The sequence below is a fragment of the Poecile atricapillus genome, chromosome 8 (genome assembly GCF_030490865.1).
Source record: "Poecile atricapillus isolate bPoeAtr1 chromosome 8, bPoeAtr1.hap1, whole genome shotgun sequence".
Classification (NCBI taxonomy): Eukaryota; Metazoa; Chordata; class Aves; order Passeriformes; family Paridae; genus Poecile; species Poecile atricapillus.
The window spans coordinates 27,216,871-27,241,458 of NC_081256.1; the positions used below are offsets into that span (position 1 = coordinate 27,216,871).

The window sequence follows — 24,588 nt, forward strand, 5'->3', positions numbered from 1 at the left end:
CTTAAATTTTTGATGCTGATTATGACAAATATTCCTACAGTTCAAATGCCCCTGCTAATTATTGCTATGTATCATAATCCTTGACTGATCAGTAATTTTTTGACACAATGTGGCTACACCTTTCATGAAAGCCAACAGATTTGGCTCCATAAGGAAAGCACAGCTTATGGTATAACTTCTCAAGTTCCTCTATGATCTTTACAAAAGTTACAATTGACTTTATTAAGTATGGTGAACTGGACAGTGCAGACACATTCACACACACACACACACACACAAAAAAAAAAAAAAACAACAAAACAAAACAAACCACTGTCAAGAAGAATCAGGGATCTGCAGAAGGGGCCATCAGCTAGCCAGTGCAGTAAATGGGAAGGGGAACTTCAACTACATAACCTGTAAATGGAGATAACATCTGCTTCAGGATGACCTCCTGTAGGTCAGCACACTGAAAACTTCAAAAATTAACTTGATACTTATTTAATTCAGGTGAAACAAAAATGTATGTCTGGAAAATCCCAGAGAGATCTAGTCCTGAGAGAGGAGATTCACACTGTATTCCATGGGCATACCATTCAACAGTGGACATTGTTAAGGTATATTCTTGATATCAGTTTTGTTCATGTCTCCAACATAGATATAGCCGAAGGAGATGTGTTTGAAACTTTTTCTGCTTTCTCTACCAAGTTATTTCTCCTATTACCATACCTTTGAATTTAAATGTTTCTTCGAGGAAAATCGTACGAAAGTCAGGGAAGAAATTCAGTACTACACACATTCATTGTTTTGCTTCCTGGTTGTTCTGCTGTTGGTATAGATCATCTCACATTCCCTTCTTAAAGCCAACACTTTATAGCTTGCTTAATATCTAATCAGTCATTTGTGGGGAAACTAAAATGCAACTGTGAAACACAACTCTGTCCTTTTTTACCAAGCATGAATTAGCTTAACACAGTATTTTTAATGGAGATGAATGTATTCTTGCCTTTGTCTCAACAAATACAAATGAAGCGTCAAGAAGTTTATTTTAAATTGAAATCAAGCTCAAAATTCTAAAAATGGTTTGAAAAAAGAGCAATAAATTAATACGGAATAAATGTTTATTTGTATCGAGAGATGAAAACGAGGCAGTCTTCATTGAACTTGATTCCTGGGTAGCATAAAACAGTGAAGAAGTAACTTCATTTGACACTGGCTGCCCTTATTCCTAGATACTGACAGCTATGAAGATAGTAAAAGGATTCATGTATGCCATTAAAAGTACTTCTGCTTAGTTACATTTTGCAATTATGTGGGTTTTCATTTTTCATTTCAGGACACTTACAGTGGATTAATAGGCACACTTGTTGTGTGTCATAAACACTACCTGCCATCATTTCACACTAAAAAGAAAGTTCAATTTGCTCTTCTCTTTATGGTTTTTGATGAAAATGAGTCTTGGTACTTGGATGAAAACATTAAAATGTATTCTACCAACCCACACCTTGTTGACAAAGAGGATGAGGAATTCCTTGAAAGTAATAAAATGCATGGTATGTTCCCCAATTTAGTTCATATAGCTCTGAAAATTCTGTAAAATTATATATTTGAAAATACTGCATATTAATTCAACTTTCTCAGCCCCCTGAATTTCCAGTTCCAGGACAGAATGCCTAAAAAATCTTACTCAAACTGTATGCAAACACTGCTAATGCCAGTGAATGACTTTTTTTTTTTCACAAGTTAAAAAAACCCTTAATAACAACAAAACAACAACAACACCCCCTAGTATATTCCCATGTAGAAGTTTTGAGTAGAGAAAGAATAAAAATGGAGTTTGAAGTTCTGATTTATGTCAGTAAACAACTGCTCTGGATATGCTGAAAAGACTATGTGCATCCTGAAAGTGTGTCCTTGTAAAGCTTACCCTTTTACACAGATCTACAAGAATTGCAGATCTTTTTTTAAAGATCTGCAATACACACAGCTCTTTAAAAATGGCAATATTAGCAATGGTGTACAGCAAAGAAATTTTCTTAAGTATGTCTTTCTTTCTAGCTTAATGTGGAATATAAACCATTCATTATGTGCTGTCCAAAGCCATTACTTTTGTCTGGCACTGGCTTTCAAATCTTTCAGTCTGTATCATATTAGAGATGAACAATACACAATACACAAAATCTTACTGGTTTTCTCTGTCTTACTTTCCTTCTTTTTAGGCATTAATGGAAAGGTGTTCGGAAATTTGCACGGCCTGACTATGCATGTTGGAGATAATGTCAGCTGGTATTTGATGGGAATGGGCAATGAGATAGACATTCACACAGCACACTTCCATGGCCACAGCTTTGACTACAAGGTACCAGGTCTTTTTCTCTTGTTTCTTGCTGTGTTAAGAATGAGAGGTAAGTCAAATACCAAGGACTGTTATTTATGGTGAGAAGTTGTATTACAATATTAAGCAGGGCTAGTATTTTGACCACAAGGGTCTTATGCCTCAACATTTGATCAACATACAAGAGCCAGAGAATATCTGCCAGTGGCATTTGCTCACTAGTAACCTCAGAAGTTACTTCAACAAGATAATTGTGAATTTTTCATGGCTGTGGTAAGACAAAAGCTATAGTCTTCCTTTGTTTCCACTTAGTTGCTAGTTTTTTAAACTTTGGAGCATGAGGTGGATGTACAAAGTGATGCTGCAGTAGAAATGACGCACAGAAAGTGTGTTTAACACAGTTTAACTGTTGCTTCATTTTGTCTCAAAGCGAACAGGGGTTTACCGGGCAGATGTCTTTGACCTGTTCCCTGGGACATCTCAAACTGTGGAAATGACCCCACAGAACCCTGGAACCTGGCTGTTACATTGTCATGTTACTGACCACATCCACGCAGGCATGGAAGTGACCTACACTGTGCTCCCGAAGGAAGGTAAGAGCCATCTAGCTCAGTAATGTTTGTTACGTTTTAAGATGCACAGTGGGGCTCACGGACAAGCCAGCATACTTAGAACCAGTTCAGACACCCAGCAATATTACAGGTCTAGAAGCCAAGATGTTGCAGGCCACCTGGTCATACTTCCCGCAGCACTGCTCAGGAAAATGAAGTAGCTGAAGGACTGGATGGTAACTGACTATTACGTCACCTTACCATCATGAAATCTAAGTGACAGATTTTTTTATTTAAAAGTAATTCTTCACGAGATAGAGTATTTCTGTACCCAAGAAGTGCCAGTAGTGTCAGACTTCATCTCAATCTTTGTTCAAAACAAGCACAGCTGATAAATACAGCTGAATTCATCATTCCTGTACAGCTGAAGTACTGAAAAACTAAAATAGTGTTTACTTTCTCAAGGGCATGTTGTAGCTTTATGGACACTGTTACCTTGCTCTAGCACTATTACAAGTGAACAATCATGAATGTGGAAGAATTTTGAAAGTTCTTGCTTCTAAAAACTTAATACAATTTTAAAAACAACATTTTCCACTACTCAAAAGACAGAGCATAACAGGTATCAACAGAAAAAGAACAGTAGAAATAATTCAAAATATGTGATGTATGTATATATATATATATGCAACTATATGATTTACATTTATAGCAATACTAAAAATACAGAATGCAATGTTAAACAGAAAATCTAATTCTATTTGATAAACCATTGGAATGTGAAACAAGACCTAATTCTATTTTATAAACAGTAAATTTGATTCAAAGTATGTTATGCCAGACCTCCAGACAATAACAAGGCTAATTTAAAAGTACACAAAGACATGTAAAAACAGACTTCCAACCTGGATTAGCAGTATGTTGGTTTTTTTATTATTAGCCATCTAGATGGCATTAAAATGTACCCTTAAGTGCATTGTTGTTCTTAAACCTAACTCACAATGTTCAGAAGGTATTCAGATCCTCTGTGTTCGTTTTGGACTCTGTTGGCCCCATGCACAGACAGTTCTTTTGATAAAATGTAACAAAAAGCTTTTTTTTCCCCCTCCAGTCAAACAGTCTCTGCTCCCAAGATTATTCAATCAGTTCAACTGTAAAGGCACGACAGGCACTCAAGAATGATAAAAGAATTTTAACAGAGTGATCCTCCAAGGTCTACCTTCATTTCTTGGAAAATACTCTCTTCTAGACCACTCATCTCTACAGGTTTTGGAAGATTTCACATAGTGGCCATGGCTAAGAAAAGAGCCACAGGCTAACACATTTGAATGGATGTAACAGCTTATAAATATGTTTCTATAAATAAAAACAGTATCTTGCAATATTCTAGGTGATGGCTAATGCATGTTATTTAGGAGCTGAAGAACATGGAAGAACTAATGAAATGTACTTTTTTTAAAGTTCGCAAATAACCCTGAATAACGGCAAAATTTGGGGTATTGGTCACCATACTGTCACATTTTACTGGATAGGTATGTCTGTAGTAACTGCTTAGAAAACAGAAATTTGGTTATCACTTTATCCATCGGTTCACACTGAAAAGATACACAGTATTGTATAATTGAGCAGTTAACAAAATAGTTCTATTATTTCTGTTGAATTACTTTACAATTTTATTCAGTAGTATCTTTCAAGAATGTGCATTTAAAATATTTGGTTTTCTGTTATGAAAATAATTCCAAGGCAAAATTAGGCTGAAATAAGCCTCATGAAAAGCAGACCATGAATGCCAAAATTTGGTGACTATGGTACTGAAGAGCTTTGCTCTGATGACTCTTAAGTAACTCCTGCAGTGGAACCATTTTGTTGTTGCAGTCCTTGGCAAAGGAAAAAGGAAGTGTTTCCTGAAGGATGTAAGCAGCAGTAATAGAGGACAGCTGATGTTAGTCAAAAATGAGAACAGTAAGAGCGATATGGCTGTGTTTCAATAACCCAACTCCTCATATTAGATCTGTACTAAATGAGAAAGAAAGACGTATGGGGCAGACAGGGAAAGCAAGATATCTGGGCCTTATAACTGTAAGAGTGAAATTGGTTCTCTGTAACAACCCTAAATCACTTCGGTCTTTTTAAAAGATTATACTCAAACCAGCATAATACCTACCAGTAAATTAGATCATTCATTTTACCTGTAGCAGGAATGCTATGTAAGTAAGTTAAACTACTTATGTAAGTTAAACTACTTTTATCCTTTTTTTTGTTAATGTATTTTTGCTGAAATATAGATGATCTCTTCTGACTGACTTCTACAGGTTCAAATAACATTGCAACTCCAGTGAAAACATTTTTATGGAGTCACTGTCAGCTAATTAGGCCTTTAGATGGTTTAGATGGTAATGGGATTATGGGAGTCATTGTATTTTTGGTAATTGTCAAAAAAACTCCAAACTACATTCATAATAAAGTTATAAATATGTGTAACAGCTTATTATGACTGAATTCCAGCTCTGAAGGAGCAAAAAGATGCTTTCTGCTCCCAAGACAAACAAACATCAGTAGACACATGCACAAGCACCTGAGATGCTTATCAAAAACCCTAGAAGAACTAAGAGTTTTTGGCTGTATTTATGGCCTAGTGATACTTCAAATACTGTCTACTGACTAAGCATAACAGAAGAAAGAGAACAAAGACCAGCAAGACAACCATAGTCCGTATCTTCCACTTGTTTCTCTTTGATTAATGGCCTTTTCTTGCGAACTGCTAAAGTAAAACATTTTCAGTGTAACAATTGCCTGGGTATGTAACCAAGATGACAGAGCAGCAGCCCGATTTTGCCAGCTAGAATTCAAGGAAATGTCTGTATTGCAGTATCAGTCAGTTGGGCCCAATTCCACTTGGAAGAGTAGGTACTCACTTTTACTTGTAGACAGACATGCCTGAGCCTGAATTCCTCCCTAGGTCCACGATCCAATTAACAAAGATTTAAGACTGACCTTCAACTTTACTTTCAGTGAACACTGTATGTTCAGTTGGACTGCAGAATCCATATTCCCCACCTGCTTTGGCACCAGAATTAGCTTCAAAATAGATACTCTGCCTCAGGAAAAAGCTGTCCTTCAGTACTTGACATACGATGTATGTGAAGGGAGTCCCACAGTACCTAATAAGGAGCTCTACTGCTTGTTGCATTTACTTTTTTATTACAGCACATTTTTTGGAGTTGAATGGATAGCAGATCCACAGGTCATTGTTTTAGGTCAGCAACTTCCCCTGGCTGCAGTGAAGAAGATGTGGTAGAAAAAATCCTGCAGTCCCATCCTCTGGTAGAACACTTAGGAAATCCCTTAGCTCCAGTTCCATTGCAACAATTGATAAAGTTTCTGCTCAGGGCAGGGGAAGAAATATTGTTTAGGTATTTTGAGTTTAAGACACAGAAAAAGCCCCAAAGCATTAACAATGTAATTATTAAAAAAAGGCATCAAATTATTTAAATATTGCAACTGGAATTAAATTTGAGACATAGTCATTTGAGTGCATATACAACTATGCGAAATCTAAACCAGTAGTCCTTAGTCTGAACAGTTATTAAGAAAATAAGCTGATGTACAAAGCCTTCTGGAATTGAGTTACAACCAGTTGATTTACCTTTGAGTGATGAAATAAGAATAGGGCAGTCATTTCCAGTAAGTCTAGTTCTCTTGCAAAGTTCAGGAAGCAGCTTCTTCCACCACAGAGCCTAACCCACAAAACCCCATAGCAAAAGTGTAAATCAACAAGGACTGCAATTAGAGTATGAAACACCTGCTAAAAATACCCTGAACTGAGCTCAGATGTATACAAATACAGGTCAGTTATTATGAATTCAATAATTAGTTTATATAATGGTTTGAAATGCAGTAATTTTACATATGTTGTGTTTTTCAATCTTCAGGGCAACTTTTTTCTGCTAAAAAATCTTTACACAGTGTCCTTCACAGCTCTATAGAAAAAAGTTTAGAAGACAAAAAAAGCCACATGATTAGCAATACCAATGCAGTCTGAGATGTTTTTCCTCTCAGAACAGCTCCATGGAAAGTGGTGGCATTGCTTTGTCTCCTGACCTGATTTGTCTCATTCCAACAATTTAGAAGTAAATTAGGCTTTGTGCACAATTTTGTAGATAAGAATGGAGAGAAGGAAAGGGATTTCTTTCCTCCTTTAAAACTTGGCAACTATTTTCTTTCACTTGTGTTCAGATTCAGTATTGCAGCCTCACATTCTACTCTAATGTGGAAAAAAACACAGAACCTATTTTCAGATCGGAATAAAAAGCTCAAATCTGGTTCAGAATAGAGTTCTAGTACATCCTTCTGCTAGAGATCACCTTTGCTGACTCCGGTCAGCAGAGCTGCATACAATTAATTGTCCCAGTCAGTGTACTGGGAAATGGAAATAAACTCCTGCATTCCTGGAACACTAGAATAAAATCTGTTCGAACACTAAAACTGTATAGAGGCCTAATGGAAAAATGGGACATAAGAACATAATCTTTCCACTAGTGTACTGGTAGCATTCTGGTTGCTAGAAGGTCAGATGTCACTAGAACACAGATAGAACATATTTAAATGCAATTTCATTCGGAGGACCGTGTTTTCTTATCAGTTAGCTTAGTACTAAGATTTTATATTATAAACACTGACAAACAATTTAGAACATAGTCAGTTAGTGAGAAGCTAGGTAGCTTTTCATTTACAGTAGAAAAAGGTCATATCGCTCTCTTTTTCTGAGGCACTTTGCCATGTAAAAAACACGATGCTTTAAGTTTACTATAATGAATAGAGTAAGTGACAAAAGAAACTGGAGGAAAAGATATTCCATTACATTACTGGGGACTGAGTAAAGGGATTGAAATGCCAAGGAAGAGGTTGAAGGCAAGCTAAGGAATTTACTTTGTCTGAAAGGTAGGCTATGTGATCCATCCAGAGTCCATCTGTACATACAGAATTTCAGTTAGGGAAAAAAAACCCAAAACGATAGTGAATAACTGTATTGATAGTAGCCCACCTGATTGTCACCTTTCAGCTCATGCTGAGCGTAGAACACAGCTGCATCAGGACACTTTCTGAGAAGCTGATCGATGGCTTCCTCATACTTGCCCAGACGGGTACTGCTGAGGACACGGATGGTGAGGCCGACATTGTCAACTTCTGTCAGGGGCTCCAAAACAGGCAGAGCTGAAGCTATATTGATTGACTGACTACATAAAAGAGACTGAAGACAAGAAGAGAAAGTATTGTTTGGATTTAAGACAAATGTTGCAAAAAAATGCTAACCATAACCTTAGAACAGAAGTCGTTACTTGTTGGAATAATCCTGAATTAATACTTCCCTTAATAAATATTGCTGAAAACTGAGAAAGCAAGTTTAGAGTAGATGCAAATGTAAATATTGCTATCAACAGAACTCTTAAGTATTTTTTTCTCCCATCATTTCAGTTGCCCTTTTATCTTGACTTGGATAACTTAGGGGGGAAGAAGAAGGAGACTCACTGGAGAAAGTTGTTCATACAAACATGAACATTTGTAGAATTAATTTAAGATATAAAGCAGTAAGACGTAATACCTGTTTCATACCTGTAGTCTTGAGATGTCTCCATGGTAATCTTTGTCAGATGAACAACCCACTGACATTACAGAAGTTACCCATGGGACGATCAACCCAAAATGACGACAGGAGTTTATCTATACAAGACAGAATCAAGTTGCAATAAAAGAAACATTTCTATTAGTGACAGTTCCATAGGAAACTTACAGTGAGTAAAGAAAATTTTAATCTCAAATATCATAATTTAGAAGAGCACGTACCCTTTGTTGCCTGGTTTGCGTAATTTAATAACTTCTATTTAGTTCTGTATTTCAGCTTTCCTGTTGGTAATTCTTTGGAATTCATTATTCACACAATTTTCTTATCTAGTTAGCTTTGTAAAATTGTAAATAATCCACCTGAAAAATTCTCTTTTTTTTTCATTTTAACCCTAATTTCTATCCACAGCTGAAATTCCTGCTAGAAGTATATTTGCAAATGTCCCCAAGGAGCAGGACTGGCCAAAGACAGAAATATGATTTGTGATTTGAAACTGTGATTTGTAACTGCACACCACCTTATTTGATTTCAGACTTGCTTCTTTTAAGAGATAAACTGTCTAGAATTAAAATATTAAGAATGGTACTAGGATAGATCTTGGAAGAACACTGCAGTCCCAAAACTTCCTCTGTGTGGTTCACAACTTACTAGATCCTCTGTTGTTTTCAATGGCTTAGTTTCAGGAAGCTGCTTCCTTGATATTCTCCAAACATACTGAGAAGTAACCCTCAATAGGAGTTCCTGAAGTATTTCTTCCTGAGACGACACTACAAGAAGAGCTTCCCAGAAATCCACCAGGAGCTGGGGAATAGTGTTTTCACTATTACACAGCATCTAAGAACAAAAATGACAGAAGACAGAAAGTTAGACTATGGTGATTTTTAGTAGCAAAAGTTAGAAAAGAGGAACAGTTTTTCACTTTTACTAGAAGCGTAATTTTGAATCCTTTTTTGTCTTGTGATTCTATGTAATACACTGATATGCAAAGTAAAAAGTTCATTAAGTGATTTTAAGGTAATCAATTCAGACCAACAGACCTGATTCTTCAAGATTTACTCCACTGCCAGAAATGTCAGTACAACTGACAGCAAGTATTTACAGACTGCTAATGAGGAGGATTTTTACATATGTCAACAGACAAGTAGGTGTTTTCAGAAGAAGCCTATAGTCCATGATAAGATCTACTGTGTAGCTCAGCTGGTATCATGGTAGGACTCACAAGGAAGATGTTTTAAGATCTGCTGTGCCAGCAAAAAGGATTTTTACTTGGTTTCCAAATGGTTTTAAACAACACTTGTTCTAATTGGAACTTCATGACTTGCTCTTTTTGATACAAGTCTTCACAGTAAACAGATACAGTAAAGAGTGCAACACACGTACATTGATGAACACCTTTTAACCTGAGTGTTGCTATTCATTGTAGATAAAAGAAAAAAAGGTTTGTCTATTCCCGGCTGAAAGAAAGCAAGCCTCAGGGACACTAAAAAAACTATTAGTATTTCTTCTTATAAACTGCAGACATTTTTCTTTCACCAATTTATACAGTTCATCAGAACATGATATACCTTCACATTTAAGCCCGATTCTTTACATGCTCTAAAGATTTATTTAAAAGGAGCTTATGGAATTAATTTATCTAAATTCTGTTACACTTCAGTGGCCTTAGGAAGCTCTATCACTACGAAGCCACTGAAAGAGCTGAGATCAGGGTATTTTCCATTCAAATGACAGGTTAAAAGCAAAGAACTTAATGGATTTTTTTTTCCCCCCCACTTAACCAGTGTTTTGTTCCAGAAGGTTCAGTTTCTGACTCTGTAACCACCTATCGTGCCTAGAATATCTCCAATCCTCATCTCCCTCTCTCTGCAGAAATGCTGAAATGTAAGTGAAGGAGCAAACTGAAGCTGTTTTTCTTTCCCACAATAATGTCACTATGAAAAAAACAGAAGCAAAAACATGATCACCAGCCAACCTTGAAAAAGGTATCTGCTTCTTCTAGTTCAATTTTCCTGTTCTCATGTAAAGCCACAGTGGCAGCCACCAGTAAACCAGGCTGCATCTCCTTCAGGTGAACAGCAAACTCAGTTGGCATAACAATTCCTTCCTTACGCTGCTGCAGGAGTCGTGGTTGCCCAATGAAGCCACAAACCAGTGTTGTCTACAAACATAATTAGATATAAATAAGGTAAAGAATTCAATATATGGATGATTCTACTCAGTAAACTCAGTATTTCCTCAGGCAGTGAAATTTAGATGGAAGCAGACAGGGAAGAAAGTAAATCCTTTCTGTAATTCATAAAGTAGCTCTCCAGAAACAGAGATCCAAACCACATTTTGGAGCAACAGCTCCTGAAAAACAGGCCCTGTGCCTAAACACTGAAAGTAATATGCTGTTGAAAGATAGAGTTAGTGAGCACATAAAATGGATTTCACAAAGAAATCCAAGACATTTTAATATACAGGGTGGTTTGAAAAATCACTGGCTGACTTTTCAAGAGGCTACTTTGCTACATTTCAGTAGACTACTTTGCTAAAGTGTGATTTTTATTTTGAAAATACCCCTGAAACAATGATCAAAATGTGCTGCACTTTGTGCAACAAGAAGCTCTCTTGAGTTATGTGAGTGCTTTTGAAGGTGAGTGTAACAAAATACTATTCCCATTTTAAAGACAGTGGAAAAATAATGGCTAAGTAAATTAAATGAATTACACAAGAAATATAAGGCAGACCTAGAAAAAAAGTTCAGATTAGCTATCTGAAAGTGTTTCTTTTTTCCTACTTTGAAATAAAAAGATTTTTTAAAGGTGAAGTGCAGTGGAACATATTTTATAGATCAGATTAGAAAGAAAGAAAACCCAACCAAAAACACTGAAGCCAAAGCCACCTTATTCTCAAAATAACATTAATGCACTGTATGTTTGTTCACAACATGGCAATTTCATTTGATAGTGCTGCAAAAGCCGATGATGCTGAATATAATTTTTGAAACAGCTCCCCACAGTTCCTACCTTGCAACTCAAAACCAACTAACTTTAAAAACTCTGAAGGACTTCTTCCACCAAAGCATGATATCTAACTTTGAAACAGCTACCCATTTATTTCAAACGTGTTTAGATTCCCAGTATCCCACTATAAGAAGAAGTCTCTGTTTCCAACTCTATCACCTTTGAATATTCCACAGTCTTGATCAAACTCAACAAGAAGTAATTTACAGACTGATCACACACATGTGCACATCTATTAAAGAGACAGCTCCACTAACATTTTTGCTCCCAATCATGAGGAATTCTTACTTTGATAGCTCTGAAATAGGTTCTGATCTGGTCTCCGTAAGAGTTATGTGCTTTGATTCCATATAAGATATAAAACAGTATACAGAAACTTCAGTTTGTGAGCACAATGGACAAATATTCTTTCAAGATCTATTTTATAAGGGCTGTTTGAATACAGATGGTGTTTTGATGGGAATAATAATTTCAGGTGAAGAGGTGTAGAAATGCTACTATACAATCCTCCCATGCAGCTGAAGAGCACTGGCAGAGTTGGTTACAACCCAGTAAAACAACATCTAATTGATCAAGAATTAAGAGCTCCAAAATTTATTAAAAAACTTTTTATAAAAATAAGCTTGTTTTGTAAGTCTTTGCCAAGACAAGACTTACCTACCTGCAGGGTAACCTCTACAGTCCCAATGTATGTCAGCCCCCCATTCTACTGCTACTGCAGACATTAGTGGAGCCTACACAGCATATCAGGAGGAAGAGGAGTGATTGGAAGTTTCCTTTACTGTAAAATGCAACTACAAGTCAAACTATTGACTTGGACTTTGTAAAGCATGATTAACTCATGTTCTTGGCATACTTTACCTCCTTACAGGAGTCCATTTCATGTTCATACATTGTTAGGTCTCCCATTTTCAGAGCCAAGAAAGCCTTAGTAAGTGTCAGGACCGCTGATGGCATCATCTTTTCTACTTTCTGAAGATACTTCACAGCTGTCAAAGGACATATGTTTCTCATGCTGGGACTGCAAAGGACGTGAGGCAGCTGCACAGGGTCCGCAAGATAGAATATCTGGAGAACTTTATTTCCTGATTCCTATTGAAATAAAAGCCATTTGACAGCTCAGACCTCTTCAGATATTCATTCTTCTATGGCATATTAAAATAGTGCAATTCTGTTGTTTTATTTTTTGTGACTGGTTTGTTTGTATTTTTTTAAAACAGACAAGTTCAGTTTAGCGATCAAATCACAGCGCCTTTCCTGCCGCTCTACTGGTAATAGTAAAGGATTGCTAACTGGTAGTGATTCAACCCATATTCTGGCATGCTAAGAAGAACATCTACCACCAAAATGAATTGTTTTTAGCAATCTGTACAATTTACCAGTGATCAAAGAAACAGTTTGTTTTGCTACAGAAATGAGAGATGACAGAAATTTGAGGCAAGGCTTTCTTAAAACAGAAGTGTCTCTGTGCAAGTGGGAACCAGATGATAGCAACATGCGTCATGATAGCCAAACCTGTAAGATGTTGCTTGAACACAGTCCAAAGCATCACAGGTGCTGTTTGCTATTCAACAAAAATGGGAAAATAAAAATAATGTGAAAAAGAATAACTGTAAAACTAAAAAAAGCAGTTCAGCATTTTCAAAGGGAAAGTGACTAATATTTGACACACAATTCTTAAAATCAGAACTAAATTAGCAGATTACAAATAAACCAACTTATTTCTACCTTACTTAATTCTTCATTTGAGTCTTCATTAAGAGAATGAGTTAAGTAAAATATAAATCCTTTCGCATATGTCTGCATTTCATCACCTTCTGAAACTAGTCTCTTTAAAACTTCAGTCATGGATAAACCTGACATTCTGTAGTATGGCAAAGCAAGGTGGTAATCCTTTGTGTCAAACCTGAAGGAAATAGAGAGGAAGGAAAAAAATAGCAAAACAACTAAGGGCAATGCTTTTGCCATCACTGTAAGAATTAAAACTAAATCAAACTAAGTCGCAGGCACATCAGTTATCTGCATATGTTGTTCATGTTCAACGTAATTCCATTGAGTTCAATATAATTCTGAGTAATTAAATTCTGTTCAATGGCAATAAAGACAACCAGCTACTGAAGAGAGGACTAGGTTAGGCTGGTTTTGTAAAACACAAAAGTTTGTATTAAATATACAATACTAATGCAAAATAGCAAAGAATTATGGATTTTCATTTTAAGGTTACACTACTGGAAATGCAGCTCACCTATGCCACTTTGACATCTAAAACATACCTGCTGTAGCAGTCTCCTAAGAAGGCACAACTTTCTCTGAATGCTTTTAGAAGATCTTCCTTCTCATCTGATTTAAGGAAATGAGGGTCCATCATAGCTGCTCTGACCAGTAAGTGAGCCTCACTTAGAAGATGGATGCAGCTCTCAGTTTTAACATTTTTGTAAGTTCTACTATAATCTACCTAGAACAGACACAGGATATACTTAGGCTCCTGACAAAAATTAAGAATATACAGGAACAATTCTAATGAGGACAGCAGCCATTTGAAACAGGATTATGGGCTACTCAAAAGAAATACATTACCCTATATTCAGCAAATTCAGAGATTAATTAACAATACTTATTTTTAGCTAGCAAACAACAAAAGCAGGAATTGGGCAATACCATTTCTCTGTACAGCTGAATTGTTGAAACAGTGTTTATAATATATAAATTCCAACCAGGCTCTGACTCAGAATTTGTTCTGGATTTGATGCTGTCAGTCTTTCTGGAACTAAAGAAAAGAGTTGAGTTGTCAGTGTTGAAACAAACATTATGCAACCAAAAAATCCCCACTCACTTCGTAATTCAAATGCATAAATAGGTATGTTTGCAGACCAGTAAGTGCTGGAGAGTTAAGCTGTGAATTTATGTCATACTGGCTAATAAAAGAATGGGGATAGGCATGTTCATACAATAGAGTCATCATCAGAAGTGTCCACTACATCTTCTCCTGTGCTTAACACCAGGGAGTATCAGGAATCATAGAATCATCAAATGGCTTGGCTTGGACCTTAAAGATCATGTAGTTCTATCCCCCATGTCATAGGGATGGGATGCCACCCACTGAACCAGTCAGACAGCCCAGGGCCTTATCCAACCAGACCTTGAACAGTTAAGTAATTTAAATTAGCTGTTTAATCTCCTGTAAGGACTTAGCAGATGTTTGCCCCTGCAGCTCTGTTGAAGCATTTGACAAAACATAGGATAAAGAAGTATCAGAATGCTTTTATTCTAAAATGTTGGCTCCATCTGTAAAGCCTTAAGGTTAAAAAACACTGTAGGAAAACAGACTCTTTTTGTTCTGGTTTTTAATTTTATTCTAACCGTACAGATGTAAAGATGTTTACATCTTTATTTTAAAATGATGGTGCTACATAGCTTAGTATTGTCCAACCTACTTTCTTTACAGATAGCAAAAAGTATATCTTCTGCAAATGCCAATTAGAGTATGTGAAACAACACAATTGGCAGAAAATGTGCTTTATACAAGAAAACTACAGTAATTTGAATACTTATTTCTCCTGACAGGTTTCTCCTTTTCTTCTTCTGAATAATGTCTGCTCTAGACTTTAAGAAATACTGGTTCAAGTAACTCTTCAATCAACTAAAGCTGTCCCACTCTTGTTAATTAACTTAAACTGACTTTAAATGTGGTTTCTGAATAGTTGTTTAGAATAGCTGCTTAGCTGTTTATGAAAAGCCTTCAAAAATTGAAAGGGAATAGCAGTTGCCATGGAAACTTATAAAAGTCACACATGCCTCTGGCTACACACATGCTACAACAGTAACTTGGGGCTAAGTCTGATCCAACTTCTGTCATGGATAACTACAGTGATGTTCGCAACTTTCTCGGAAAGAACCCGTAGCCAGGTAGACATTTAAGATAAGACATTTAATTTTGTGCTGCAACGTATTTGTAACCTGTAGCTTTGGCACTACATATTTTTGGTACTCTACGTTTTTAGTCCAGATAAATATATTTTCAATTTTCAGGAGAAATTCTTAGTAATGTTATTTTAACATGTTGCTGATTTCCAGCATTTGTGGCTTTATGCTCATTTCTTCTATATCAATAAATACAACACAATTGGGAAAAAAAGCTTGATTGCTCTCCTCAGTCACTGAGAAGGCAATTATTTCTAATGAGCTTTTCAACAGAAGAACCACTCTTAAATTGCAATATCCACAAGTTCAGCACTGTACACAGAGCTATAAGTACCATCTACCTAAAAGACACAAATCCTTACAGCATCCTTCTTGTAGGCTTTCTTCTTTCAGTAATATCTTCTGTGTCTGCCTTAGTCAAAAGAATTATATGGTTTCTGAAATGACAGATAGCTCTTGGTCCTATAAAAAGCTGCATTCTTAATGTACAGACATCGAGTGTGACAGGTGGACAAGCCTATAAAGGAAAGTGACTGTTTTGTAATTTCACTTGGTATGTACATTGAGTTTTTAAATAAATCAGAAAAAAAATAAGTAAGCTTTGTTCAATGATCTGACATTAAAAACATTCACTGACTTTCCTAACTTTGAGTGCTTCATTTAAGCAAGAATAAAAAAATACTCATAAATGCCTAACAAGAATCATTTAATAGTGAGTGAAATAAAATATTTCATTCTTGAAAGTATCTGCACAGTTTCAGCTGTTTCTCAAAATAATTGAGTCTGAGGTAGATGCCTTATAGGTGTAACCTGCTTTTTGAAGACACCTCAACATTTCTTGAAAGAGGTGGAGGCCTACAGTAGTGATCTGGAGGATCTAGACTGCCCTGGGCTAATGAGACCCAGAAAGAGGCAGGCCTAAAACTGGTTTTAAAAAACAGCAGGAAAAATGGTAATAGCAAATAATAAAAATAACCATAACACTTGCAACTCCGCGTCAGGGTAGGGACATCCATGAGGGAACGGGCCCATGAAGGACTCACACCAGCGCAGGGATGCCCCTGAGGGACTGTAGCCCATGGAGGGGTCCATGCCAGAGTGGGTGGGCACGCTGTGGATGGCAAGCTGCAGCACGGAAATGTATAGGACTGCAGCCTTTACACCTCTCCAAAACTCCTACAGACACAGAAAGTGCGTCAGTTGACTGACTGGAGGAACCGCAACAGATTTCAATGTAACCCACAATGAAAACACAGAAAGCTGAGACTGGAGACTGGACAGGAGAGACTGTATCATGTGCTGGTATTTGCTATCCAGAGCAAAGAATACATGTTTGGCTCTTGAAAATTTTATAAAACTTCTGCTGGCCTATGGTTTCTTAATGTCTGCTGTCTATATGCTCAGAAGAAATCCTTAAATGCTATCTTAAAATAAACCTCTGTCTATCCTTCCTACTACATTTATTAATGGGTATCACAATCTTTACATTCAATAGATTTTTACTGATAAGCAATTTAAGGAAGGTGAAAAGTTTAGACCTCCAAGTAGCAAAAGCCCTCCTTCAAAAAACATGCCCTAAGTATCTGGTAGCAGACTTGTTTGACTGCCTACATGCCTCTTAGAAAAACTGGTTTTTCAAGGACGCCTAAGAGAGAGAAACAGACAACAAGACAAGAAAAATCTGCACCCTTTGTTAAGTTTTACGCAGAAGAGCATGGAATCTAGTTTAAAAATAAGTGATTTTATAGCTTTTCATGTTTTTGAAAACATTCTACTAATGGTCTACAATTTTACATGGCAATAATAGGTTGTTTCATTGAGATATCTGCAGGCCACCAAAATACAACATGTCATTCATTTTGGATATTATTATATTGGTTCAGCCACCAGAAACTAACAGGATTTCAAAATATAAGTCAATTAAGTGCCATACCACTACCCCCATTCTATCAGTGAGATAATGGGAGGTGTACCTTCACGGTTGTGTCAATATAGGGATCCTCACCACGAGCTGCTGCTGCACTGCATCGCACTGTGAAGCACTGCAGGTTCTGACTAGAGCAAAAGAAGAAAACACAACAATGAAGGAAAGAAATTAAGATTTTAAAAAATCAAGTAGCCAAGACTACAGTGAATCAGCTGTTTTTCCTTTGAAGAAATGGGCTTAAAAGCCCAAGCAGAAGGGTATGATGAACTATCACATGAGCCTGCCTCGAGATTTCCAGGAGGCTATGAAGGATGCATCAGTGGCAAAAAAAAAAAAAAAAAAAAAAAAGGGCAGCAGCATAGAGAAACAGTCATACTATCAGTAAAACCATAAACACAGTACCTTGTAATGACATGCAGGAACTGTGGAGTGAGGACTGCCTGCTCTGACTTCTCTGAATATTGGTAAGTAGAAATTAGCTCTACTAACTTCCCAATGGAGTAGAGATATCCAACATAAGGTAAAGAGAAAAAGCAGAAGAGACTCAGAAGTTTTCTCTTGTTCTCAGTTTCCTCATAGGCTGTTGTAGAAATTCCTAGATGTAACAATGAGAAAGGCATTTTATATACTTCATAAATAAAACCCTGGAAATTCCATTCCAAGCATGATGTGTAATAGAATCAAACATGCCCAAGTTGCAGACTAGTTTTCTTAGAAGCTTGCAAAAAGAAGTTTTATATGAAGCTCAGTGCATATGTCAAAAACTTCTATGACATGTTGTCTCATTTGGAGGCATTTTCACAAAAATTTGGACTTAGCACCTAGTGAAGAAATTCAATTGTTCCAACAGCATTAGAGAGTCCTAAAATCACTACAATTATGCATCCAGGAACTGAAAGCCTGATTTTAGATAATTACTTTTAAATTGGAATGAATACTCATCCGGAGCTACAGCTCACAAAAAAAAAAAAAAAAGGTCATTATTTATGGGGAGGAAAGGCTGGAAATGACAGAATTTATTAGAATGCCACTTTAGCGGGTAACAGCTGCATTTGAATTCTACACACCCTCTTGTCAAAGCCTGTAAATCACACAAGAGTATAAGACAGCAAGTGGTTCATTCTTTTCAGTCAGCTGCAGTCAGCTGCAGTTAAATGAGGCATTGCTACTTAGCAGACAGTAAACCATCTCAAACTGAGTGAGCAGTCAATATAAGTCAAAGGCCAACCATATCCTGGGATGCATCAGGCCCAGCATTGCTGGGGGGTCAGGGATGGGATTGTCCCACTCTGCTCTGCACTTGGGGCAGCATTATCTCGATAGAGTCCTGGGGGCAGTTTGGGGCACTGCAATACAAGAAGGATATAAACCTATTAGAGAAGAGACAAGGGAGTGCTGCAAAGATGGTGAAGAGTCTGGAGGGGAGGCTAAAGGAGGAGGGCATTTGGTTTGTTCAGCCTGGAGGAGACTGAGGAGAGACCTAAGAGCATTCTATGTCCAGTTCCTGAGGGAATGGCATGAAGCTATGACAGGGAGGTTTAGGTTGGGTATTAGGAAAAGGTTCTTCCCCAGAGGGTGGTCAGGCACCGGCACAGGCTCCCCAAGGCAGGGGACATGGCCCAAACCTGCCAGAGCTCAAGGAGCATTTGGAAAATGTTCTCAGGCACTCGGTGGGACTCTTGGGGTTCTCCTGCACAGGGCCAGGAGTTGGATTCAATGATCCTTGTGAGTCCCTTCCAACTCAGGACATTCTATGATGCTACAAAATCTGACAGCTAACATACAGCATTAAATTCTTCCATGGGTCTTTTAGAGCTTGAGCTAGTGAACCCCTAAAATCTGCATTAATTCCTTCCAGTTTTAATTAAGGCCCTTCAGAAAGGTAACCAGTACCTTAGTAATTATTAAGGTTTACTACTCTGATTTCCTCAGCTGGCTGAGTGGCAGTCTAGTATCCTGCAAAACTAAGGAGAATTTTATTAACTCAGTGTAAAGAGTGACTGTTTTGCAACACAAAATTTATCAACAAAGAACTGATAAAAACTGATTTAGTCACACTTTTGGTGTGTTGAATTGGTGTTTTAGTGCAAGGTTTATGTAGAACTTGGAGAAATTAAGACTTTTTTGTTAACAGCAGCTCAGTTTAAATTGCTGAAAAGGGACAAAGTATCTGAATTTAAAAACAAATCATACAGAAATCACACGGTGTATGAAACAGGATACACAAAGAAGCTCTCTCCTTTCATAAGTCTCCTGTGACACAGTCCATTACGCATTCATGCATATCCATATACCTGTCTGGTATACAGGAAGCAGTTGAACAGAGTGCAACTTTGTCTCTTCACAAAACCCAAAAGGCGACTGGTCGGGTGCAAAACGTCTAGGAAAAAAAGTTCGAAACAACATGGGACTGCAGTGAGAAATGATGATGATATATGTTGGACAAGTAAACAGCACTGCTACAAGAGGTACAGCTCATGTTTTAACACTTAACAACAATGCACACTCCTACTACCAATGCCATTAGCACAGCAATGCCAAGAAGCACATGGCACACCTAGATAGAACTCCATATATTGAGATCCTGCATCTGAAATCCTCTCTGCTTGTCAGCAAAATGCATGTCAAAGTTTGACATCACTGAAGAAATCCCGCAATTGATTTTGACCTCAATTTAACCTTTTTTTTCCTCTTTCTTTTTAGTCCACTGAGCTATATGGAACATCATGCCACCTCTAATACTATTTTCATACAATTGTGTCATCCTTTTCCCTGTTTTGCTTTGGAATTCACTGCTGGACCCTGACATCCATTCTTCCTCAGCTTTTGACAGAAATTTTGATGAAAAAGGAAGACTAAATAAGCTTCCTGAGGAAGGGAACTGGAGAGGCAGGTGCTGAACCTGTCTGCCTGGGATCCTGGGACAAGACACCTGGGAAAGGCTTGAAGCTGTGCCAGGAAAGGTTCAGACGCGACGTGTTAGCAAGATTGGTGAAAAACTGAAAAGGCTTCCTAGAGAGGTGGTTGATGCCCTAGACCTGTCCCTGTTTAAGAGGCATTTGGACTGTGCCCTTAATAATACGCTTTAATAGTGGCTCACCCCAGAAGGGGTCAGGCAGCTGCACTAGATGATTGCTGCAGACCCCTTCCAAGTGAAATATTCCAAGATGCTAAAAAGTGGGCTTTCTTTGGTATCAAAAGAAACACCAAACCTTATAAAAACCCCAGGAGTTAAAATATCAGGAGTTTCCTTTCAGAAAGACAAAACACACAACTCAGTTTGGTTTTCTGTAGTAAATTAACCCATAAAAGGGAAAATATGTCTGTAATACCTGAAAAGCAGATACCGCACTTGGAAGTGCTTTGTGTCTTCTGTAGGTAATTCTGTGGATTCCAGTGTGATGGGTATCTCACATAGCTTACTTTCTTCCCCAAGCAGTTCCACTGGCTTCTGACATATGATGAACCCATCTAATTCAAGCTGTAAAGGATCTGTTGAAGTACTTTCATCTTTCACACCTAAGCAATGAAAATGCTACCTTAATTGTTCAAACCATTCCACATGGTAATAAGAAAATGGTATGACAATATAAACTAAATACTCCAGTTACATCTACCCTGCTAGCACTGGCTTCCTCAAACCACAAGATTTTGAAAACAGCCTCAACAGTCTGAATACTTAAGAGTCAAGATTTCTGTAAAAAAAAACCCAAACAGGTAAACTGTTCATTAGAAGATGAGTCAAAGGCAAATGGCCGCAAATGGCTGGTCATCAAAAAGTGTTGACATTTGGCTGAAGAGGTTTTGAGAAGGCAAAGGCAGCTATCACAGGAAGCTGTATTATCTTTAACTCACTTAAGTGCTGGAAAGCAAATCCTAATAACACTCAGAAAGTAACTGGAACTTTTCTATGTAGTTTTTAGCAATAAAAAAAATAGGGGCAGGATGCCATTATCTGAGAAAAGACCCATCTTCACTCAGTGAAGAGCACTGCATTTATATTGTCCCTATCTGAAAAGTCTTATTTACCTTTAAATTTTTTCTAGGTACAGTTTCCATTTCTAAACAACCATTCTTTTGAGTTTCTTCAATTACAAAGAAAGGACATTCCTAAGGTTTGTTGGTGTTGATCTGATACACATACTTTTGGAGAAGTGGGAATTGATAATTGATTATATACAGATTGATGTCTTGCAATACACGGGAATGAAACCTGAGTACATCTATTTCCGGGATTTCTAGAATTCTAAGGTAAGCCCTGGAATAAGATAAAGGACCGAAAAAGGAGAATTTGCTTGATTATGGCAAGTTCTGAGCCTGAAAGTTAAAAAAGTACGTAGGCATCACAACAGAAACATTCTTAATTGTGTTAGCCAGTTCCTTAGGCAGTGACACCGATAGAATAATTTTTCTGAACACAGCACACTAAACTACTACCACTTTAACTTGGCCCATTATGGCACCCTAAAACAGGGACCTAACTGTGTTACTGCAGAGGCTGCACAATCCTCTAAGTGTGCAGCATGATGGCATATTTGTTTGAAATTTGAAATGTCACCTCCAGCTGCAGGATGGTACAACTTTTCATGCTTTAGACTATTTAGCTGATAGTCAGTGATAGGACAATCTGGAAATATTTTCTGAAGGGCAAAGACCTTGTTCAAGACTACTTTCAGAACAACAGGAATCAATAAGCAGATTCTTAGAGATTAAAAAAAAAAAAAAAAAAAAAATTAATTATTTCAGCACCTACCTCCATCCACAGCCTTTTCTGGTGCACTGACTGCCTGAGCACATTGCTCTGTCCTGTCTGCCCTCTGCTGGACCAGTTCCAGTTTCAGCATTAGAACATCCAGCTCTGTTGTTACAGCTATATGTCTGGCACAAAACGCAACTTCAGCAGGAATGAGGTTATTAATGTGCAAAATTAAGGAGCGTTCAAAATCTAACACAGTCAAATTCTGATTTATGACCCGGTATTTCAAACAGAACATGACTAGTTTATTCTTGCAGCCCACAAGAAGATCTCCATTCACAGGACAACATGAAATGCACAGTGGAGGATCTGAAAGTGGCATTTCAACAACTGACATCTGTTCTTTTAAGGTTTCACTGTATGACTCTTCCATCTCGTGACCAACCATCCGAACACACACGCGAGAACTCCCTGCAGACATGCATCTCCAGTTCATATATGCTCTTAGGAAAGTTGCTTTGCTTTTTTCTTCAATTGTCACCAGATAGTCACCTTAAAAGAAAGCAGTTATACTGATACATCATGAAAAAACAGATGACAGTTTCTTTACCTGCTGTAGTGTGCTACAAAGAACATCTTCAAGGCTCAACTCTTAAAAAAAATTCCAAAAACAGTTTTTACCATTTTTTCTCTAACTGAATACAAAGCACAAGTTTCTTTGCTGGGTGGCACACACTTCTCACACCACTAAAAGCAAGGACTTACATATGCAGGTCCAGAGTAACTCCTATGTAAATCCTCTCTACAAATTGTGATTGCATACAAGGTTCTCCCCACCCCCCTGCCTTCTTATATCCATTAATGAGATGTTTTTCTCCACAGACCATGGAAAGCAAAAGACAGACAAACCACTCCGTGCTCTAAAAACAAACAAACAAAAAACCACCACCAACAACCAAAAAACCAAAAACAAAAACACCGAAACAACCCCCAAAAGCAGGGGAGGAAGCACAGACCGCAACCGAGCCTTAGGCAGACGAAGGGAGGAGATGTGGCTTCCACCCTCCCTGCAGGCCCAAGCGCTGCCGGCGCTGGGACCGGCCCGCGTTTCCCAGCCCGGCCCGCTGGCCAGCCCGCTCTAGGAGGCGCGCCTCACCTCCGGCTCGGAAGCAGACTGACAAAGGGGCTGAGGGGGAGGCGGGTGGAAGGGCCAGGCCCTCCTGCCGCGGCGGAACCCGAGCAGCTTTGTTCGCCTCCCGGAGCCTCCCATCCCCGCCCGGCGGAGCTCCAGGGCCGCTCCACATACTCGAGCCTGACGCGTCCCGGCCTCCGCAGCCGACCACTCACGGACCCAGCCATGGCCGGGACTGACCTGTCGAGCTGTGCGCCATGCGCAGCACCGGACCCAGCGTGGCGAAGGAGCCCAGGGCCTCGCAGCGGCCCTGTTCGTGCACGGCGAACACCTCCACCTTGCAGCTGGCCGCCGTGCTGGCCACGAACAGCACGTCTTGCCCGCAGCAGAAGTGCGACGGTTCTTGCTTGCAGGGCACTACTCGCTGTGACCCGAACGGGTGCAAATTGTACAGCTGCACCATGGTCCCGAAAAGTTCCGCTGCAGCAGCGGAGGGAGCAGCCGCAGCCTCCCGGGGCGGCGCCCTCCACTTCCGCGGTGGGCAGAGCCGCCTCCGGGCGGCGCTGTGCGGGGGCGGCTGCGGCCGGCAGGGTGCGGCTGCCCCGGGACCGGTACTCTCCTACCTGTCCGTAGGTAGGAGGTTCCGTGTGCGTGGCCTTGGCGTGTTTCCACTGCAGAGTGAGCACCCCCGGAACCTTCCGTCATGGCAGACTAGCGCCGTACGCTAGTGGAGCTCTTGAGTGGGAAGAGCAACTGGAAGTGATCCTTGAGGTGTGAGACGGACTGGGAACGGCGGCTCGTAAATGGAAGACCTTGATGACGGTGTTTGGTCGGTGGCTTGTGTGCGGAGCAGCTTTCACTTGGGCACGGCTTGGAGCCGCTACCGCCGGCAGGAGCGTGCCTAATGCATTAGGCTACTGAAACCTGGGCTCTTCTAATCTTCCCAGCGTCAAAAATAGAAACTTTTTTGTATTTAAATACAGCAGTTCTTTTTTAATAACCAACAAAAGAAAAATTAACACCCAACCAAACAACTCACCCCAAAAAGCCTAGTTATTTCACAGAATATTCCCAGGTAGAAGGGATCCACAAGGATCACTTGAGTCCAACTCTTTGCTGAATGGCCTACATGGGAATTGAAACCACAACCTTGGTATTGTTAGCACCATGCTCTAACCAGTTGGGTCAGCATTTTTTACACAAAGCCAGGTGTCCTATGATAGAGCTGCTTCTATGTGTCTCTAAAGCTCTATTCATGTGAGCATACTAGTAAAGCATATTCGATTTTTTTTTACTACGCTAACGTAGGAAGGTAAAAATTACTGTGCTCTTTTAAAGCAGGTAACACATCAAACTGTCCTTCCTTCATGAATACACACATTAATAGTGAAGAAAAAAAAAGCAGCAGTATAATCTTTG

The 24,588-nt window shown here is 38.7% G+C and overlaps 2 protein-coding genes across 16 annotated transcripts in view; one reads left to right on the forward strand and one right to left on the reverse strand.

Annotated features, from left to right (window-relative positions):
• Positions 1-16,851, forward strand: part of CP (ceruloplasmin) — a 30,104-nt gene extending 13,253 nt beyond the window's left edge. For 2 of the 11 annotated variants that reach the window (XM_058843646.1, XM_058843651.1), the window contains exons 15-19: positions 490-596; positions 1,316-1,532; positions 2,199-2,338; positions 2,745-2,907; positions 3,977-4,520. In XM_058843646.1, coding sequence (XP_058699629.1) covers positions 490-596; positions 1,316-1,532; positions 2,199-2,338; positions 2,745-2,907; positions 3,977-4,047 — 698 coding nt within the window. In that variant the 3' untranslated portion in view covers positions 4,048-4,520. Of the gene's footprint in view, positions 1-489; positions 597-1,315; positions 1,533-2,198; positions 2,339-2,744; positions 2,908-3,976; positions 4,521-7,927; positions 8,068-8,896; positions 9,117-9,165; positions 9,305-10,282; positions 10,486-12,408; positions 12,549-16,596 lie in introns of those variants that run through there. The other 9 variants (XR_009278091.1, XM_058843655.1, XM_058843652.1 and 6 more) reach the window with 9 other exon arrangements.
• Positions 4,706-24,285, reverse strand: HPS3 (HPS3 biogenesis of lysosomal organelles complex 2 subunit 1). Of its 5 annotated transcripts, none has more exons than XM_058843656.1 (17): positions 23,410-24,224; positions 22,095-22,589; positions 20,674-20,860; positions 19,636-19,721; positions 17,744-17,936; positions 17,388-17,469; positions 15,777-15,931; positions 14,152-14,260; positions 13,767-13,948; positions 13,222-13,399; positions 12,355-12,585; positions 10,461-10,646; positions 9,137-9,322; positions 8,479-8,586; positions 7,910-8,116; positions 6,512-6,602; positions 4,706-6,246 (listed from the first exon to the last, which is right to left on the reverse strand). In XM_058843656.1, exons 1-17 carry the CDS (start codon positions 23,630-23,632, stop codon positions 6,119-6,121), a joined length of 3,027 nt encoding a protein of 1,008 aa, XP_058699639.1. In that variant the 5' UTR covers positions 23,633-24,224; the 3' UTR covers positions 4,706-6,118. The 5 variants fall into 5 exon arrangements, with proteins under 5 accessions (XP_058699639.1, XP_058699640.1, XP_058699643.1 ...); XM_058843657.1 differs by lacking the exon at positions 23,410-24,224 and adding an exon at positions 23,194-23,395; XM_058843660.1 differs by lacking the exon at positions 23,410-24,224 and adding an exon at positions 23,054-23,325.
• Positions 24,286-24,588: the final 303 nt, after the last annotated feature.